The sequence below is a fragment of the Squalius cephalus genome (assembly GCF_949319135.1).
Source record: "Squalius cephalus genome assembly, chromosome: 24".
Classification (NCBI taxonomy): Eukaryota; Metazoa; Chordata; class Actinopteri; order Cypriniformes; family Leuciscidae; genus Squalius; species Squalius cephalus.
The window spans coordinates 17,087,033-17,102,463 of NC_137145.1; the positions used below are offsets into that span (position 1 = coordinate 17,087,033).

Here is a 15,431-nt window from a genome sequence, read left to right on the forward strand (position 1 = left end):
TGTGATTGGTCAACCACTTTAAGTGTGCTTCTGAAAAGTCACGCCCCTTACCATCAACACAGTACTAACTCAATTCATCCATGCCTCCTCCATTTAAAAAAAAAAAAAAAAAAAAAAATTGGTATTATGAATAATCATAATAAACGTGTACACTATTTTGTTGCAACTGCTTGAAGGGAATTCAGCACTCTGTATCACTTTTTTAAATGAGTCATGTATGTTAAACAGTTATTTTTGTCTCAAGATAAAGACTGTCGCAAGATGTGCTGGATGCTGCCAAAAATAAAATATAAAATTAAATACAAGGCCTCTATTTACTCCTTATCTATATAGTTATGACTGAATTTCCCTGTAGGGTTGTTACTGAATTATGTGCAATGTCACGTGAAGAAAACTCAAAAAGAACAATGCCACTTCTCTCATGAACATACCAAAGAAAGTTTTGGAGAATGTTTAAGGCACTTTTTCATTTAAAAAAAAAAAATAATAAAAAAAAAAAAATTTTTTTAAAAGTGCCTTAAACATTCTCCAAAACTTTCTTTGGTATGTTCATGAGAGAAGTAGCATTGCTCTTTTTGAGTTTTCTTCACGTGACATTGCACATAATTGCACTTCTTTATTTTTTATTTTGGAGATTGACAACCCCAGTCCTCACTTGTTTTGTGTCAATTTTTGGGTGAACTATTCCTTTGATAAATACTAAATGTCATAATGAAAATATAAAGGGTTTGAGAATTAATTAGCTTGGCATAAAAACAGATGATAGAAAGAGTCTATCAAAGGAAAAAAGAGAGTATGTGACAATATCATATCCAAATATATGAAAGTTTTCATAAAAACAGCTTTGAGCACAGCAAACAATTATTCAGTATTTTATAGCACATTCTCAGTCAAACCAAAGACCAAAGCTGAGACACAGCACTAAAAAGCTCCTATACTTTCATCCTCTTGAGGAAAAAAAAAGCTGTGGCATTTACCAGACTGACATTTTAGCTCTATTCGGAGACAGAGTCTTGTTCTGAAGTTGAAAATTTACCTCACAAGTAACCCCACTGCAGATAAAGGCATTTTGTAGGCCCCTCACTCCTCGCTCTAAGTGTATAAAGCTTGACATTTTCATCAGGCCGAGACATCCAAGCAAAACTCCAATTAACCACACTGCAGTTTGTAAGACACCATTGCACAGAGAGACAGACAGATCCAAAAAACGTTCCTAGTCAGCCAGATAGTGAGAGAAAAAAAGTTAAAATCATGTGACAGCAAAAGCACCTGATGTATCAACATATACATTAACACAATGAGTTTAGGCCTCAATCAGTCATCCGCCACACCTACTGTAACACACATGACCAAGATGCAAACAAAGCCAATGTGGTCTTGGCCTATTCATTAGCTAGTAACATAAGGGATCAGACTGAGGGCAAAATCATATGATAATCAGACGCTTTAAATTATCAAACGAAAACTCAGAACACCACTGTTTGGAGCTAAACACAAACTAGGACTTCAGTGTTTACATTGCGCTGCTCATCGAACCAAGCAATTTACCAAAGGCTTTGAATTGTGATGACCACACCACACACACACACACATGCACACTCTGACCATTAAAGATGAACTGGGTTCATCAGACTGTCTGTATGTTTAGTTATTTATAGAGGCTTGTTTAATCCTTTTGTCTGTGTGATATATTTACCTAATTGAGTGCGATAGAAGACACAGGGGGGCAATCTGGCATTCTTTACTGGTTAAACTGGATCGTGATTGGTTAGTGAACTCACCCCACACTGTTTAGATAAAGGTTAGAGGTGGTTGGCCTGATTACGTAGGTGTTGTGGGTTTCTGTGCTGGTTTGATGCTTCTCATTGGTATGTTTGAATCCCAGGGCACTTTTACACTTGCACTGCAGAGGTGGAGTGACTTTGGACCGCCCTTGAGTTTCTAGGGCCGTCGGAAGCTTTGAATCCAGACTCTGTTATCCCCCTTTCACTTATAAACAAACCTCCACTTCACTCACACCAACACAACATTTATCCATGAACCCATGCCGGGCTTCCCAAAGTTTGTTTTCAGCAAGATAATCTGACAGAATGAAAATGAAATGAAAATCATAATAATTCGCTATATAAATGCCTCATTCATCCATTCATTCATTATAATTCCATAGAGTTTCTTATGTTATTTGTGAAAAGTAGGTGGGGGCTTTCATTGTATATAACCATCAAAATTAGATTTCTGGCTGCTGCAAACCGCCGTCAGTGTTAAAGGGGTCATAGAGAGGGTAGAAAATGATCGTGAAATACTACATTATGACTGTTTTGGGACATTCTATGTAGTCCAATGTGTAGAGTATGGCCCCTTTAATTTCACAACAGAGGACAACGGCGCATTTCATCTTACGCTCATTTAATCTTTCATCTTGTTTTCCTTACGCTCAAGCAAATGGATACGTTAACCTCAAATCCTGCCACCCTGCAGATCCCAACTGTTTTCCTTCAGTCTAAACGGAAGACATTTCTATCAGAGAGCTGTCAGACCCCTGCTGAGGCATACGAAGCATGGCGACCATTACCAAGACCACCCCAGAATAGCAAAAGGACAAAAATCAAATCTTAGCATAATACAATATACTGATGGAGGCAAATGTAACATGCTACATCTGTTTCTGACTACACTACACTGATTTTTCAAAGGCTTTTGAGCATGTCAAAATTTCTCTGTGATGTGATCACCAGTTGACGAGCTGAATGCATTTCTCTTTCCTTTTCACTGGAAAAAACAGCTTTGCTTATTGAAGAAACTGAAAGTTATTGTCTGTTCATGGTTCAAGTGAACTGCGGAAATATTGTACGTTCTTTGCAGTCGTTATCAGGCCTGACAAAGCTAAATTTATTTCGGGTTGGTGAATTTTGCAAACATATTTATTCATGGAAAAGGTGATTTTTGGTTTAAATTTGAGTTGAATCAAACCTTTTTTGCACTGAAGTAAACAGACAATCAAAGTGAGAAATGTCTATATGCGTATTGGAAACACTTCTGTGAGCTCCATGAACTCTGATTTTAATACACCGGCATCTGAAACTGATCTTTTTATGTATAAAAGATGCGGCATGAAATGACAATGTTTATCTTCATTTAAATGGAAATTTAAGAAACACATTCTTACATGGGGAAAAATGACACTTCAGACTAGAAATAAACCCTCTCAAATCAGTGATTAAGTCATTTAATGTTAATGGATCAGGTTTATACTCACTATCGATTCATCACTGCAGAATCACAAGTATTTAAGCTTCCTATTGCCACACTAAAGCAAGAAAAGGCTGATTTAGCTGAAACTCAAACAAATCCAAGTAGTGAACCACCGATTACACTTCACCTCACTGCAGCAATGTGGAAAATTACCTCTATTTTGAGTTTATATAATGACACTATTTTATTATAATGTTTTGTAATTGCACAAAACTAGGGATATTTCCCTTCCCCATATCCTCTAAAAATGTGTTTGTGTGCACGTAGATCCCCTGAAGTTACAAACCCAGATTGTCTTTAAAAGTAAAACTTATAAATAATGCAGTAAATAATAAAGTAAACTTTTTTTCAGCGTTTTAAAAACGCAGAATGTTTTCTTTTAGGGTTAGAATTAGTCTATACCAAGTCCAGACTGAATCTGTGAACTTTTTTCTTATTATCTGCATTGTTTTTGAGGTAAAATTGTGCAAATGTGTATATATTTAAATACGGTGCTACGCTGAACTAAGAGTATACTTTTATCAGTAGCTGAAGCAAAGTGTAAGAGCAAAATATTTAATAAACGGACATAACGAGTGGCAATTTGTATAATTTATTCATAAAATTACCATTCTGTGTAAATCTGATTCCATGTGGGTGTAGACTGCAGTACTCGTATTGAGCTTTGATTAAAAACAAAAAAGTATGTAGTCATTTAAAAGCGTGTATGTGTGTGTCGAGTTTATGGTCGTCAAAACTTGCTGAGGGCACCCAGATTATCTTAAGGGCTCGGAGAGTGTTGTTTCATGTTCTTATCAGTGCTATTTAATTAGCTAAGGGCTGGAGATAGCTTACACATTCCTGAACTCTGATGGACTGAAACTCACTTACCACGTGGCTGAGAACCACATGCCACAAATGTAAAGTGACTCACATATGCAAACACAAACACAAAAAGCCTAAAACTAGGGATGCAAAGATATGGAACTTCTGGGTGTGATAACGGTAAACTATAATCAACAGCTTGCTTGATAACCGATATTTCACTTTTCGAGTTTAAACCCACTCAACTGTAGCAGCTACCTAATTAAAAACCAAACAGGTGTCATTTGAAAGCTTCTGCTCTAGATAAATCTTAAACACTGCTTTTTAATGTGCTAGAGATGTTATGTTTCACAATTAATAAAATAATGTATGATTATAATCATAGGAATCTGTAAAATATCATACAGATTAGATAGTCACGCATCATACTGTTGGAAAGGTCTTACTTAGTAGAACACAAGTATACAATTACAATAGTAAGGATTTGTACACTAGGGTTTTTGAAAAGTTTATCATGCTCACCAAGGCTGCATTTATTTGATCTAAAATACAATAAAAACAGTAAGAGTAAAATTACTGATTTAAAATGACTGATTTCAATATTTTTGAAGAAACCTTGATACATTCTTTGATGAATAGAAAGCAACAGCATTAGGGTGAAAGAGAAACTTTTTGTAACGATGTAAAAGTATTTACTGTCACTTTTGATCAATCGAATGTGTGCTTACTGAATAAAATCTTACTGACTCCAAACTTTTGAACAGTGGTGTAAATGAAAGCCCTCAGATGCACATGTAAAGACTATTGACACTGGATGGGTCTTTGTGATCAAAAATAGCTAGTAGACGGTGTTCAACAAAATAGTATCAAATAGAGGTCACAAAACCCCATTTTTCAAAACTGAACTACTTTTCACTGATGCACATTACAACAAAATATGGTGCAATATTGAAAATAATAATGTAATATATATTAGAACTTATTGGCAAATAATATGATCAGCCAACAACATTTTGTGCACCTCTACACAAAGCATTATCTGGGTGGTCTTCTGTTGTGGTCAGGTTGAGGAGCTCAAGGGAGCTGGTGGGCCCAGAGGCCGCTGACTCCTCAGCCCAACATGAAAAGACTCATCAAAGCTCCAAACACTCCGATGATTAAAAATGAACGTCACTAAAAATAACCTTCCCTTTGTTTGGAAGAGAGGGAGGGGAGGGCACAGGGAGAGAGGATAACTCCCAACTCACTTTTCATCTGTTCTCGCGATTTCTCTCAACTCTCCGTTTTCATGTTCGAAACCGAGCCATGGGGGAATTCACCAAATCTGATTCTTTTTAAAGATTGAGGATAAAATGTTCAGCTGCCTGTTTAGTATACACATCTTTGCAGAGTGGAGGTGTGTGGGTCCAAGATTTTCACACATTTTACCAATTTAAATCCATTCCGCAAAATTCCACAGAGGAAGCCTGAAGATTCCGTCCAGATCTATAATGAGACATTGACCATGTTAACACGATGACCATGATGCATTAGTCTATAAAACAAATGCATGTTCTCATTGCTGTCAGTTTACTTAAAAGTGTTTCTTGACAATCTATTGTTCATGAATCTCATATAAGGCCTGCCAATTACCTACGTTTTTCCTTCAGAAGCAATAAATGCTCATCCGACCTTCATGAGGATGGCAAACAAGGTAGAACAAAGTTTTTCCAATAAATTGGATAACATCAGAACCCCAATCCTGTGTATCCTCAACAACGAAAGTGAACAACAGCGAAAGAAACAACTGTCATCATCATAAACGTTGTTTTACAAGGGGTGCTGATGTTAACAGATGAAGTATAGTGCAATCCTTGTGTCTGTAGTCCACCGTAATACCACTCTCACCCCCCTCGGTTCAGAACAATCATCGGGGTAATCTTAAAACTGTAATTACGCTTTCCACACACAGCACAGTATCATGCCAGGGCTTTGAAGGCATGCCAGAGACGCACCTTTGAAACCGAAAATTAAATATGAGTGAAACAAGAGAGGGAGGTTTTCATCGTGAAGATAGCAGGTCCAGCTAAATAACACTGAAACTGAGTGCTCAAAAAGTCAAACTATGCAGTTTCAAGGTTTGCTGGTACTGTATAAATCAAATGCCTTTATGAGAACCATAGAGGGGGAAAATAAATTAATAATAAAATAAGTAATGTAAACAGAGAATTCTGCTTAAATCTCGTTTGTCACATGTTTATCCAGAGAAAATGATTCAAGGACTGTTATGCGTCTATAGAGTTTCACAAAAGATATCAAGGTCTCCAACTCAGCCTGATCATATTAACATAATTATAGGTTTCATACATAACGTTTACACATTTTTTGTTAGGATATAGACTGAAAGGTAAAATATGCATGTACTGACAGTATCTAAAACATACAAGTATTTACATATGCACAGCTTTAGAAACATAAAAATCTGAACACTTTCAATTACATTTATATTATAAATGTATTTTTATAGTTACAGTTGTAATCTAAATTAAAATAGCTCCCCAGCAAGCAATAGCCGTCATTTCACCATCTAGGTTAACTATAGACCCAATATAGTCCGGCTATGAGTAACCCACAACTAGCCAAAATAACCTTGAATTTGGTTATTACCAAAATAACTTGCGAGATGTATGATATTCCATCATGTAAGCAAAGACAACAGTGATTACAAGGTGTTTGGTTTAATTTCATTTGGTGTTTCATTTCATTTAATCTAATTGATGGCTAGTCTAGTCTTGGGATATGGTTAGACGTCTATTACATTTTCCCAAATTTTGCCTTGTTTTAGCCTGGACGTCAGGGCTGTTTGGATGGCTATTAGATGTCTTTTAAACACAAAAGTTGGTGGTTTTTCCAAGTGGTTTTCCCAAATTTAACTGAAAATGCAACTTAATGACTTCTGCAGTCTCAAAATCATTGAACCCCCTGAATTGAATCCCTCACAACAGCACACATCTGCAAAACAGGTGTTGTCTCAAGCACACCTGATGCAACTAATCAAGGGCTTCATTAGTTGCACCAGGTGTGCTTGAGCTAGAACACATGAAATATCTGAACTGGCTAGGCTTGTTGAGTGTCACGTTTGACTGCATGTAGTGGTGCACGATATATCGGCCGCCGATATAATAGCGGCCGATGTGATCATTTTTTTACACATCAGTATCATTCCGATTTCAAAATAGGGCCGATGTGAACAGGCCGATAATCATTCCTGTGTATTTGACGTGTGTAAGTTGATTTGATGAAGTTGACGATGCAGACTCACGATCTTCGCAGTAGTGAACGTGCCTGAGAGAAACGCACATTTCATACGGATGACATAAGCAGAGAGCAGTCTGTTTTCTTTTGTTTTGAATTGTTCCGTTTAAAAGTACACATTTCAAGCTTTCTATATATGTCTCAGGTCTGTGAGGCAAGTAGGATGCCTCATACGCTGAGTTTCGGTTCATTTATGAGACAAGCTCCAGGTTCACGTGCCGGTGCCTCTGTGTCGTGATTAAATATTTTCTACTATATTTACTTATAGTATTTACTTATAGTATGTACTTATATATTTTCTTATTTATTAAATCCAGGCAATTGGTTGATGAAACATTGATTAAAATTAAGATACAATTAATACAAAACGAAATTAAATTTAAAGACAGGCTTTGTGCTTTCTGTTTGAGGTCTCTGTGAAAGTTTTAAAGCAGTCTTTTAGTGCCGCTTTCAGAGCGCTCACGTCCGTAATGGAGAACTGTCCCGTCCGATCATTGTTTTTTTTTTTTTTTTGTGAAATAAATTTCTAAATAAATGCGACTTATAGTCCAGTGCGACTTATGTTTTTTTTTTCCTCATCATGACGCATTTTTTGACGGATTGTTTTTGACTCGTAGATATTCGAATATATTCAAATACATTGCTTGATATTTGATACCCGTTCGAATTTGATTTTTCTCAAAAGCGACAGCCCTAGTATCAGGCAGAATGTAGTTATATGGTCGTAATAGGAATTGCAAAGAACAGCAGTCGTCTTGCCAAACAGTCCAGTTTGGCTCAATCCATATATTTGGCGACATAGTAGAAATTAAGCTAACGTCCTTTGGGCTATGCACGTACACTTCCAGGCTGAGTCAGTAGCATATACAGTAACCTATATCGATCGGCTGCAGCTTGCTTTTACTCTGAAGTCTTGATGTATTGTCACCCTAGTAAAAAAAGGTGGAAAAATGTCTTCCTTGTGTGATAAGAAGAGTTTTGTTTCACCATTGAATGGATGAAAAGCACGCTAACAATTAAAATATCCACTGTAGCTGCAGCCCAACTTTATTCTAGCCTACACGTAGGCTAGCACGTACACGTAGCAAGTGTTCAGCGTGTGTTGACGTGAACCATGGACATAATTGAAAGTTTATGCATTGAGATTTTGTTGGGATTCACTTAATAAATCAGAGATTGCTGAGGGGTGTTTATAAATATCTGGGAAATTTCTGGATGTTTCTTAATGACAGAGGTTAGGTACAGAGCAGCCTACACAATCGTTAAACCAGGCTAGAGGCGTAAATTCAACAGCACAGTTTTTCAGCACTTGTCAATCTCACCATTTAACCCAATGAGCATGTTATACAAAACTCTCAGACATTGACATTGCCTAATCATTGCCTTTTCATCCTTATTCATAGTGTGAATTCAGGACACACTTGTATCCTTTATAAAAATAGATTTTTTATATAAATATTTATTTTTTCTTCTGAAAATCTGATGACATATTTTGCACACAGGTAAAGGTGCCCAATATCAGTCATTTCTGAAAATAAATTACAAAAGTAAAAAAAAAAAAAAAAAAGTGTTTTGGAAAATAGCTCTTTATTTGATTATCATAAAAATGTGTTTTCTATACAGAGATATCGACATCGGTAAATATCGGTATCGGCCATAACAGCAATATTAATATCGATTATCGGTATCGGCCACAATTTTCACATCGGTGCATCACTAACTGCATGTTAGAAATATGTCAAAAGAATGGTCCAAAAAGTTAAGAGAAGATATCATTGCCCTTCACAAACAAGGATAGTGAGGGCAGTAAATGTTCCTAGAGGCACCGTTGAAAGCATAGTTCGCAGGTTCAAAGTAAAAGGAATAGTGGTTACACTACCTGGATGGGCCAGAAAAAGGAAGCTATAAACGGCTGCAACCAGATTTCTGAGAAGGCAGGTTCAGAAAAACCCTTGAGTGACTGCAAAAGACCTACAGCAAGACTTGGTGGCAACAGGCACTGAGGTTTCAGCTTGCACAGTAAGGCACGTACTAAATGCATGCAGTTTCCTGGTCAGAACTCCAAGACGTACACCACTACTGACCCAAAAGCACAAAAAAAGTGCTCAAAAATCATATAAATAAGCCACAGAAGTTTTGGGATTCTGTTCTGTGGAGCCATGAAGCTTTTCGGCCCTTTGGATCATCTGTATGTCAGGATGAAGAAGAATGAAGCATATGCTGAAAAGAACACTCTGCCAACAGTTAAGCATGACAGTGGCTCTGTGATGCTCTGGGGCTGCTTTGCATCCTCTGGCACTGCTTTGCATCCTCTGGCACTGGAAACCTGCAGCATGTTGAAGGCAAGATGGATTCATTAAAGTATCAGGAAATCCTAGGAGAAAACGTCATGCCATCACTGAGGAAGATGAAGCTTGGGCGTCATTGGACCTTCCAACAGGACAATGATCCCAAGCATATCTCAAATTCCACCAAGGCTTGGTTGCAGAAGTAGTTCTAGAAGATTCTACAGTGGCATCACAGTCACCTGACTTGAACCCTATAGAAAATCTCTGGTGGGATTTGAAGAAGGTGGTTGCAGCACACAAACCCAAGAATATTACTGAACTGGAGGCCATTGCTCATGAGGAATAGGCTTAGATTTCTCAGAAATGCTGTCAGAAGCTAGTGTCTGGTTATACATCTCATTTGCAGCAGGTCATAACAGCAAAAGGGTGTTCTACTAAGTAGCCTACTAAAGATGCTTGCCATTAAGGGGTTGAATAATTTTGAGACGGCAGAAGCCATTAAAAGTTTAATTTTCAGTTGAATTAGGGGAAACCACTTGAAACACTTGATGTGTTGAGCTATTTCAACTACTTTTGTTTGATTTGTTTATTGCAAACAGCTGTAAGTATGTACATTTTGCCAATAAACCTGATTCGCAATGGGGGTTGAATCATTTTTATTACAACTGTAAATGTAATGAGATTGAACCATTTAACGATTTAAAAATGTATTAAATCCATAAATTTAATAGTCTAGGAACCCAAAATGATTCATAAACATTTTAATGCCTCTAAAGTTGTTCATTCGTAAAATGCTTACAATCTACACATGCTGTCAATTTGTTAATAATGTACTTTTCAGGATCTATGCAAATGTATGTGTGCTAGAGTCACACTTTGTGTGTGAATACCTATGATTGCTAATGGGATCACGTTGTCAGATTTGCCTACACACAAGCCTCGAGGTTTCAGAACATATTTCAAAGTTTCTTGACTAAGCGATGCACATTAATCTCCTTACTGTACTGTACATATCCAATTTGTATTTTTCCAAAGAAATTGTAGAAGAAATATCAGAGATAAAGTAGATATGAGCTATGAAAGAGCAACATGTGAGCAATAAAATTATCCTCTGGGAAAGAGAGAGAGAGAGAGAGAGAGAGAGCAGTGACACAAAAAGAATGAGGTAATGAATGAGGAGTGAAAAGAATAAGAAGATGAATAGGTGAAGGGAATGTGACAGAAAGGGAGAACGACATTAACCCTGGAAAGAAAAAGTGCAAGAGAGAAAGTGTGTATAGAGGTAGTAATCCCCTCACAGATGGCTTTGTTGCCTGTCTGATGATGGAGCAGTCCATATGATGAACTAATAGAGGGGTGTAGTGCAGAGGATTATCCTCCCACTCTCACACCCCTGGAAACTGAGGTCAAGTGGTACAATTCCATTTTCAGTCCATTTAATGCCACAATCACAATCTCTCTTTTAACAATGTAACATTTTCCATGAGGTCTTATCTCTTCTAAAAAACACTCTCACACACACAAATGGCTAGGAGATGTGGGAGGGACTTGCACCGTGAAGCACATTTACGAATCCTAAATCCATTCTTTCACTAACAATGTTTAATCTTACGCTGCTCTCTGTCCCTAGAAAAGCTCTATACAAGATCTTTCAACAAAGGAGAACCAATCAATCACAGATTCACCAGAAAAAAAACGACTCCGACTACACTAGAACGGTCAAAAGTCTGAAGATCTGATGTTGGCTCAGTTCTCTGCCTGTCAGTTTTCCAAAGTATCTTTTCCTACACTTAAAATGTTTTAATTTGAAACGCTTAACCCAGTTAAGAAGGCTTTTATCTGGCTCCAATTAGCAGTTGATTCATTAAATATTGAGGAAGCCATGAAGGATTAAATTTTTAATGTTCATTTGAGGCAGAGAGTTGTACAACAACTTCCCCCGGAGCGATGCATGGAGACAGTCTGTGCTCACCATTGATTATGCTCATTGAGGGGCCGAAATCCACTCTCCTCCCACGCACCCCTCCATCCCATAACCTGTCTGACCTGTTTCAGTGTCATTTTTTCTCTCAGTACAGACTCTATGGAGATACTAATGGTTTTCTCCAGACATCAGGTACTACATGACTTAAGATTTTTTAGAGTTCATTTATCAAAATTGACCCTATTTACATTTTAATGCACATTCCTGGTCTTAATGATGCATCTTTGTACTTTATTCCAAAAACTGTTTGTCTTTGTAATCTTTAATAAAAGTAATACGTTGGTTTTCCAATTCTTTTTTCCTGCTGAACTTTATCACTTTTTTCAAACCCTAAAATATGATGAAATCTTCCTAAAATATAAAATTTATACTGTTTGAGACATTATGAAAAAAATATATATAATTTGCTCGCAAAATTAAACAATTGGCTTTTATATTACTAACTGTACTTTGTTACTGTACTGAAGTTAAAGCAAATTATAAAAAATATAATCTGGAATATATTTACTTTGTATTAAGTTCAGTGCATTTCACATTTGTTTGTAAAGCATTTTTTTTTTTTTTTGTGTTCAATTTATTTAATAAATACTTTAAGTTACATCAACTTTGACAGCCCTAAAAAAATAAAAATGCACGCCCCCAGCAGTTTGAAAACTCTAGACTTGTAGTTTATTAGGTAATATTAACAGATTACCAAATTATTTCAGCAAACTTGCATTCGGTTTTGTTCTCCAATTTTGTGTCATGATCCAATCAATCAACACATATAAAATGTGGGTTTTTTTAATTAAAAAAATTCAGTTTCAAGCGAGAAATGCATAACATTACGAAAGCAAGCCCATGATAAAAAAAAATCTCAAAAATCGTAATATTCTGGCGTGTCTGTGTGCATGCTGAAATGTTCAACTGTGTCTTGTGTGCATATGTGTTAATATACTGTATGTGTGAGAGAGAGAGAGAGAGAGAGAGAGAGAGAGAGAGAATGAGAGAGGAGTGAAAAAAGAGAGCAAGATGACCTGAGAGGGCTGTGACTGGTGGGGTGTGAGTAAACACGTTGACCTTTTCAGATATCATAGGGAACATTTATTTCATATGGATGAGTGACTTTCTTCATCTCTTTTTATATATGACTTTATCTGCCCAAACCCCTGAATTCCTTCTCTTTACACAAGTTGAAAGTTTTTTGCTCAGCCTCAGTTTAAGCTTTATTTTTCACTCTTTTAGCCAATGAGGTTTATCTTTTCTGCCTCTGATTATATTTCTCTACCATATGTCTGTCAGAGTGGTAGATGTGTGAGCTGTGTGAGCTCAATGTATTGATCTCTCTGTCCTCAAAGGTTCTCTGTTATGGTGTGTGTACACTTTTTTTAAAACTAGTCTTAAAAATAAAGGTTTCTTTATTGGGACTAATGGTCTTATGAAGAAAGTCCTCTTTACATTTTTTTAATTTTCTTCACACTAGGAAAAAAATTGTTCTTTTATGAACTGTTTTATGTATCGCTGTGAAAACACCAAGAATGTAGTTCCCTAACCAGAATTTTTTTCCCACTTATTTATTCATGTCCTTCTCAGAGTTGAGTGAAATCCCTAATTCTGTCACTCACTCTAGGTTTACACTCTTAATGTGGCTTCTCATGTCCAGAGAGCATCCTCAGCATGGACAAAAATTAGAGGACCTTTGCGTGGGTTTGCAGATTGTGTCACTGTGGGTGAAGCATGAATGGCTTATCTAGGTAGGGCATGCACGCGACCCATAATCGGGAGGCAGCCAGCCGGAAAATGCCCCCCGACTCTCTCAGTCGATGGTGTCTGTCCAAACCATTGACTAGACTAAGTCCCTGGCCAAAGTCACCCCTGTCTCAACTGGGCTTAAATTTATATGTACAAAAATTCCCACACTTTCTGACCTATATCCATGATTGTTCTATCACTTTTCAGTTGACTGGATAATGACTCTAAAATAAAAAAAACATTTTACAGAAATAGCACTCAGAAGAAATAAAGAATTCAGCCAAAGAAAAACTTCAGACCATGGCGCACAAATGTATATTGACTATTGAACTTTTGAAATCATCCTACATTTTTAGGTTTTCCAGGACACCTTTATGTGGTTTACAATAATCTTGACTAAAATATCCTTTAATGGTAAATCAAAATAAATATACATTAATGAAATGGCAAGAATCATCTTATGGTACAACATTTTGTTCCAACTAGCTCAATTCTAGGAATATGCATGAATGCAAATTGACAAATAGTGCAATTTATTTTGTATTTTTCATACTACTATCTTTTGACTCAAATCCATAGTCTGAACTTGTTGCAAAACTTGTATTTGGGTGCATGAGTTTTCTATCAACCACCAACGTACCTTCTGTTTAAAGAGTTCCAGTAGACTGGCTCCATGTTGGTCGCATCCACTGCTAAACTCATCATCAGGAAGATTAAGAGAAATCCCAATCCACTGACCCAGTCCGAGAACGCCATTGCCACCCAGGCTCCCCTCGTCTGGACTCCCATGTTCCTCCTACAAGACAAACGAATGGGACCTAATGGAGACAAAAGACTGGTGGGGCGCTGAACTTCACTAGATCCCCCTGCACTTGAGGAGATGGTGTGACCGCAACATCCACATCTGAAAGACTCGGAATCATAAATCTCTGAATGTTTGTATAAAGAAAGCAGATTCAGAAACATCAACCTCCTTTTGTTCCATTCAAAGGAGGCAATGACCTCAACTGAAAGTCTCAAGTACTGTCAGATTTGAAAAGGCAAAGCCATATGCATCTAAATTGGGATGAATTTAAAACAATATTATTATCGTGCATGGGGTGAAGTTAAATGTTTTTGAAGTGCACACAGACTGGTGAAGGGCGCCAGGTCCACTACGGGTGATTTCCCCCCTAGAAATGTTTCTCCATAAACCGCAGCATTAGCATTTCTGTCAACGTCTTGAAGTTGTATTTTTACTCATGCTGAGAAAATGAACATCCACCGGGCACAAATAATTCGGTCCTTTGGCGGACAGAAGTCTTGTCGTACTTCCCCGCTGAAGCAGAAAACTCAGTTCAAAATGTAACTTTTCGCTCATCTAATATCCAAAATATTCACGCAAATATGATGGCCAGTCCTGAAACAACGGTGAGGATGTCCATCAACACTTAATTACCAAATTAATTACAGTTCGACAAGAAAAACAAGAAATAAACCCGGTTTAGGGCAGTAAAGGGAACTAAAGTGACAGTAATCGGTAAGGGTCGATTGAAACAAACGTAGAAACGATGGGAACAAGAAACAATATATTCCTGTGGTCCATGGAAACAACGCGTGCTGTTCTTCGCTCCTCCGATTCTCTGCTGCTCCGCAAAGTCTCGCGCTTTGACTCGCGCGCCGGCGGCGTTGTTGCCAGATCTCAGGAGAATCAAGCGACCTGTCCTGAAAAAACAAGGCTAACCGAAATAGATTACCCCTGTTTTTTTATTTATAAAGGTTTGGGAGTTGTTTATGAATAATGGGTAAAGTATTACTGCTTAATTTAATTGATCAAGACAGAAACACATATATTAAATATAATCTAGATTAAGGACAGCTAAATATGAAATTACAGAAAAATAATAATTTATTAAATAATAGTAATTTTTTAAATTACCCATTTCAATAATTTAGGTAATAAAAGGTCTTTTTATTTTATTTTATTTGCTTATAATAAGCGGACATGGCAACAACTGCTGGAGGTGAGCACGTGTTGCTGACTGACGGGGAGGAGAGTTTGTATGAGAAGAGCTCTTCTCTGAGGTAATATTTTTTAT

At 37.1% G+C, this 15,431-nt stretch overlaps 1 protein-coding gene across 1 annotated transcript in view; it reads right to left on the reverse strand.

The window, feature by feature from the left end:
• The window catches only part of efnb3a (ephrin-B3a), a 53,839-nt gene extending 38,818 nt beyond the window's left edge, over positions 1 to 15,021 (reverse strand). Inside the window, exon 1 of the mRNA XM_079860997.1 lies at positions 13,994 to 15,021. Within this exon, the coding sequence (XP_079717123.1) occupies positions 13,994 to 14,319 (326 nt within the window). The 5' untranslated portion in view covers positions 14,320 to 15,021. The remainder of the gene's footprint in view (positions 1 to 13,993) is intronic.
• Between the last annotated feature and the right edge of the window lie 410 nt (positions 15,022 to 15,431).